The 5,956-nt window shown below is 54.9% G+C and overlaps 1 protein-coding gene and 1 non-coding gene across 2 annotated transcripts; both read right to left on the bottom strand.

Moving 5' to 3' along the window:
* Positions 1-124: 124 nt before the first annotated feature.
* Positions 125-197, bottom strand: TRNAK-CUU. Its single transcript has one exon. It is a non-coding gene; the product is annotated as a tRNA-Lys (tRNA).
* Positions 198-3,668: 3,471 nt separating this feature from the next.
* Positions 3,669-4,968, bottom strand: LOC102386814 (interferon-inducible GTPase 5-like). Its single transcript, XM_006038955.3, has one exon. It carries the CDS (start codon positions 4,966-4,968, stop codon positions 3,709-3,711), a length of 1,260 nt encoding a protein of 419 aa, XP_006039017.1. The 3' UTR covers positions 3,669-3,708.
* Between the last annotated feature and the right edge of the window lie 988 nt (positions 4,969-5,956).

The following is a 5,956-nucleotide window of genomic DNA, read 5'->3' on the forward strand; positions in this document are numbered from 1 at the left end:
TGGGGGCAGCCTCATCAAAGGTTTGCACGGTGCTTTAATGCCCTTAGGGGCGTGATTCACTGCCCGGGGCTGGGTTGCAAAATGGACTAAGGAAAGGGAAGGGGGAAAAGAGAAGAAAAGTGTGCGCCCAACGTGGGGCTCGAACCCACGACCCTGGGATTAAGAGTCCCATGCTCTACCGACTGAGCTAGCCGGGCACCGGTCACTAGCTTGCAGGCAGCTCTCCTTGCTCCCTCTCTGGTTCACATGTGCAAGGACATGGGCCAAATGATGGCCTCCTCTAAGCACCTGGCAGTCCCCCCACCATTCGCCCAGGACAGGGGAAATGATGATGCCATGCCAGGGCTCTTGGCTGTGATCCTGGAGAGCTGTGCTGACCCCTACAGGACAAAGGCCAGGGTTTTAATTCTCACTGGGTGCGTCTACACATTCATTAATGCACAGTAATTATATATATATTTAATATATATATATATATCATATTTAATATTTAATGTTTGTAATATTTAATATTATTATATATATTTATTTATCTATAGAAATAAATATTTTTTGCAAAAAAAAAATAATGCGCAGCAGTTGCTACACATTTACTTTAGTACTTGCAGTATTAAATGTGTAGTAAATCCAGCTGCTGCACAGTAGCCCTGGCAAATGCCTTTTTTGTAAGGCTCCCATAAGTAACGGAGCCATCAGGGAGGTGTTGGGGCTCCAAATGAAAGGGCTGGGAGGCCAGGCTAAGGATGGCAGGTGGTAGGGCATAGAGACTGGGGTCACGCTGAGCTGCTGGGTGTTCCCACAGCCGGGACAAGGACAGGCCCAGCCCCGGCTGCTGGGCAGGTGGGATCTGGCCAAGCCACAGTGCTGCAAAGGGACGTGGCGGGAGTGAGGGACAGGGGCTGCGGGCGCCATGGAGGGAGCGGGAGGCCTGTGGCATTGTTGGGAGGTGAGGTGCATGCCCGGCAGGGCCGTGGCCTCAGGGCTGCGAGGGAAATGGAGGGGATAGAAAGGGCCCAGGTGAGGGGCTGGGGGGGACATGAGGGGCTGTGGAGGGCCAGCCCAGGGGTGCTTCAGGGTAGCACAAAGGGACCGAGGGGTCAGGCGGAGGTGTTGGGGGAAAACAAAGGGGGTCGGGCTCCGGCTGGAGGGCTCGGGGGTCCGGGCAGGACTGGGAGCAGGCTGTGGTGGTGGCAGCGGTATAAAATGGAGGGCTGGGCGGGTGCAGGTACAGCACAGAGGAGACAGATAGAGCATCCTGGGGGGAATCAAACAGAGGCCGTGTGGGACTCATGGAGGGGCCAGACCCAGGGCTGTGCACTGGTATCAGGCTGGTGATATTTGTGATGTGCTATTTCCTCACCCCTGCCAGTGTCTGACCAGTGCCGACCCACGGGACTGTGCCAGGCAGTGAATGGCCTGCTTAACCCAAAGTCTCTGCACCCAAAAACAGTTGGCTACAGCAGCACGCCACGATAAGTTTGCCACCGGCTTTGCAAATAGTCACCCGTATCCAGCCTGGCTTGGGGAGGCCAGGTTTGGGAAGCTCGGTCTGGCCTTGCTTTTGTGGGTCAGGTTAAATTGCTGTCATCTCTGCTTGGGGACGCAGATGGCCAGTTGTGAACTGGAACCATTTCACCCTGGCTTGGAGGCTGGGATGGTAGTGAGCAAGGTAGTGACGGTAGTGAGCAGCAGTGACACCCCATAACCAGCTGGAGGAAGGCCCAGGGCTCTTTCCTCCCGTGCAGCACCAGTCGGTTGCACTTTGGGGCCAGCCAGGGCACTGCACAAGGGGCCAGTTCTTAAAAACAAGGCCTCAAAGCTTGGAGCTGACTCCTCATTTCTGGACGCCTGGACCCACAGTGGGACTCCAGTCCCATGGCTCTGATCCCAGGCTTGTTGTAAGCTGGCTCTGGAGTGTTTGGGGCCTGACAAGTCCCACACACTTGTGGCCTGGTGGGCTAGAGCTGGCTTAGAAAGGTACTGGAGAGGTGGGGAATTCATTGTTTCTGCTGCCTAGGTGAGTCTGGTGTATCCCAAGGGAGTGCTTAAGGGATAGGCACAGGAGAGGTAGAGGTTGCTATGGGGTAGGCTAGTAATGGGAGGGAAGAGGAGCAAAGCAGGAGGTTCGTGCTGGGAGGAGGAGTGTGTGCACTGCTGCTATTTGCCTTTTGATTTAGGAGGGGAACAAGTGCCCCTCATGGCTCTGCCAAGTGTTTTTAGCCAGGGACCAGACAGGTTTCTCACCATGTTCTCTGCTAGAAGGACCAAGCACTGACCTGTTGTGCCCATGGTGACATAACCAACCCAAAGCAGGCTCAGGAAGCTTGTCCCAATGAACCCCAGTACTCTACAGGAATGGTTATAAGGAAACTTTAATGTAAATCTTAATTTGAGAATACAGACAGTAAAAACAGAGAAAGACAAGCGATGTCTAACCACGACGTGATTATTACAGCCGCAAGTGGTAAAATGCTCATAATACCTGGAATAGCAAGAAAGCAATCCTGGACTCTTCACAACCAGTAGCAGGTGGTTTACTGATTAACTGCACTCATGCTAACACGGCCTAAATTATTCCTCCAAAGCATCCAAAGACCTACGGAAGCTCCCACCCCAGGCGTGGGGTTTTGCTCCCTGCCGTCTCCAAGCAGAGGCAGATGTGGGGGAGCAGGGGGTGCCCGGGGGGTCTTTCCCCGAGGTTAACGGACACTCCCCCGTGTGTTCCTGGGGCAGTCTCACTGCACTCCCTGCCTCATTTTCTCCTCCAAAGCTGTCCAGCAGGAGTGTCCGACTGACTCTGTGCCTAGGCTGCATCTGGACCCCGGGGCTCCTCAAGGGCCAGGTTGGCGAGGGCCGGATCGGCTCCCCAAAAGCCAGATCGGCGAGGCAGCACTGGTGAGGTGAGCGGTGGAGGCAGTCATGGGTTTCACGCAGCCAGGTAACACCTGAGGCTCAGTTCCCTGGATTGCAGTGGCAGGCCTGCCTCCATGCACCCTGCCCCTCTCCCAGCCCTATGGGTGGATCTGGCCCATAGGCCTTCAGTTCGAGAGCCCAGTTCTGCAGATACAGGCACATGCTGTCTTGGGAGGAACTGGAGAGAGACACTTGTCGAGAAGAGCTCCCCTTAGGACAAATCCAAAGTGTCTCTGGGCCCAAACCACATTGCCTCACGAGCAGCGACTACTGGACATGGGCTGCTGATGCAAAGTACATGTGGGTCACTGCAATTAAAGTATGATGTAGTTTTGGGAAGAAAAGAAGGGCCCAGGTTCGGACCCACAAGGAGGCAATATTGGAGCCTAGGAATCCTGAAAGCTGGACACAAAACTGAATGATTATTAAGAGGAGCAAAGGCTCATGCCGAGGAGACGGCCCCATGGCAGAGATGGCCAAGCTCACGGTGATGTGCGGGAGTCTCCAATCACCCCGTGACTCCCTCAGGCACCTGAACGGGTAGGCTGCACCATTGGCCTTGCTGGGCGTCAAGTCCAGAAGCAAAGCAAGCCCAGCACAGGGGAGGAAAGCTGCTCAAGGAAGCGAGATGCCTGCTGGGATTGCTGTCACAGCCCAGGGCAGAAGAAGCACGTGGCTGGCTACTGGCAGCTCTCCCGGGAATGGGGCAGCAGGGGAGAAAGCGCCAAGGGGTTTTCACTTTGTTGCATCCCTCTCACAGAGCCAGCACTGGCCTTTTGCCGATATACAGGCTTCTCACTTTGAAGCCTTTTCCAGCACACGTGTGGCGTCGTCAGCAACATCATTCAGGAAACCCTCCAGCAAGGTGTACGTGGTATTGTAAGAAACGGTGCCTGATACCGCAGAACCTATCACGGGACACGCTATGGGGAGGATATTCTTGAAAACCAAAGCGTAATTCACTGCCCCACCTACTGCCTCGGACAGGAGCTTAATGACGAGATCTTCTGTGATTTCATGGGCCAGGGGGGACTTTATCACAGCTCTCAGCTCTTCGATGGGCTTGTTTGTGCGCCTAGCAATCCCGTCAAGGGAATCTTTATCCAGGCCAAAGTCCTGGCAGTACAGTTTCAGGGATGTCACCAGGAGAACTGCACTGCGCTCAGTGGCAAAGCCTGGCACAGGAACTACACTGGCTCCTAAGGAAGCTAAACTCTTCAGCCATACCTGGTCCATCAAATAGTTCTTCTTCTCCTTCAAGGTTTCTTTAGAGAGGTTGGACAGGGAGCGGAGAAAAGTTAATCGCTTGTGACTGGGCAGCTCGTGCAGAAGAGTCTCCTGCAGCCTGGGGAAATCATACTCATTAATGTACCAGTTTGAGACAAGAAAAACCTGTTGGAAATCCATCCCTCCTGTCTCCAGGTTTCCATTGCAGTTATCTCGGATGTTTTTCAGGATCACAGCCTCGTCGTACTGTGGTGGGCGTGAAGCAGAAGGTTTCTTCAGACATCCCGACTGATCGTACAGTCTCCGCTCGTTGTCCAAATCCTGATCCACCTTGGCGCGCACAAAGTAGAAGCGCTTCCCCAGTCCCTGGATCTCACGGGCCAGTTTGATGTCGTACTCTGTGAAGCGCGTGCAGGAAATGATGATGAAAAAATCATAGCGATCGAACTGCATCTGTTGGAGGTATGTGTCTGCTCGAAGTGTTGGTGTCCCAATTCCCGGCAGGTCCCAGATAATGACATTGGGATTTTGAGAGTGTGGGAAACAGGCAGGCTTAAATGTTGTTTCTGTCACTCCTGTGGAAGCTGTGTCCTTATCTCCATCGTCCAGACCATGCATGGCATTGACAAAGGATGACTTGCCAGAGCCTGCGATCCCTGTGACGGCAATGTTGAGACCCACCTTGTCTAGATTGCCCAGAACCTCTCGGGTTTTCGAGGCTACTGCCTCAAGGTTTCCTTTCCGTAGTGCAGCCTTCAGTTCCTCCTGCTGCTCTGGGGGTATGGAGGAAAAGGGTTCAGGACCTAAATTCTCACCAGCACCAGCCATGGCAGCTCCTGTAAGGTGCTCTGGAGCCTGCGGGGAGGAAAGGAAAGGTTTTTCATTAGGGTTGACTGGCTCGTAGCAGGAGGGAGGGGAGCTGAGCTGAGCTGCAGGGAGGGTGCCTCGGTGTCCCCAGCATGGGCTGATCAGGGCAGCGATTACCCCGGCCACCCCCCTGGTGGGGGCTCAGATTCACAGCCCAGTGTGAGAGCAGTGATCCCATCCAGCCCCCAAATGGCTTTCCTGGGAGGGCACGTGCTCCAGGCACGGCTTGGAAGTGGGGCCACCTCCCGCTGCGGAGCCAGCCCAGTCCAGCCCTGGGCAGCAAGGGGTCTGGAGACTGCGGAGAAGGGTCCTGCCCCGTCTCACCCTGGCCTTCGACTCAGGCTCCCCTCCCTGGGCAGCACGCCCTCCCCTGAAAGGACTCTCAGAGGTTGGTGGGTCTCTGGCATCGCAGCCCCATCACTTCACAAGGCAGCGGGCTCCTGTGACTCCCCGGTGCCAAGCAGGGTGGATACAAATCAGCTGGCGGGGGGCTCAGGGCACTGGCGGCTGGCAGCATACACCACACGTACACGCACACACACACATATTTTTGAATTATTATGCAATCACCTCTGTACAGACTATGCAAACACAAAGCATGGCAAAAATATTTTTGGAATGAGATTAAAATCTGTTATAGTAGGTGTTTGACTTTTAGTGTATGATTTGGTTTTCTTCTGGGTCTAAGATGGCAATCCCCCCCTCCCAAAAGGAGTATTTGGAGAACAGGCTGAGGGGGGCAGGTGGGAGTGGGGCCGCAGCCATGGTGCAGGGTAGAGCCGTGCCCCAAGGAGAGCGGGGCTGGGGCTGGGACTACAGCCATGTTGAGGGGTAGAGGTGCACCTTGAGGAGAGCGGGGCCAGGGCTGGGGCTGCAGCGTTGTGCAGGGTAGATACATACCCCAAGGAGAGCGGGGCTGGGGCTGGGCCCGCAGTCATGTCGCAGGGTA

This window comes from Alligator sinensis, unplaced genomic scaffold, assembly GCF_000455745.1.
Source record: "Alligator sinensis unplaced genomic scaffold, ASM45574v1 scaffold334_2, whole genome shotgun sequence".
Classification (NCBI taxonomy): domain Eukaryota; kingdom Metazoa; phylum Chordata; order Crocodylia; family Alligatoridae; genus Alligator; species Alligator sinensis.

Coding starts and splice junctions, on each gene's coding strand:
- LOC102386814 (XM_006038955.3), bottom strand. CDS start 4,968: ATGGCTGGTGCTGGTGAGAATTTAGGTCCTGAACCCTTTTCCTCCATA.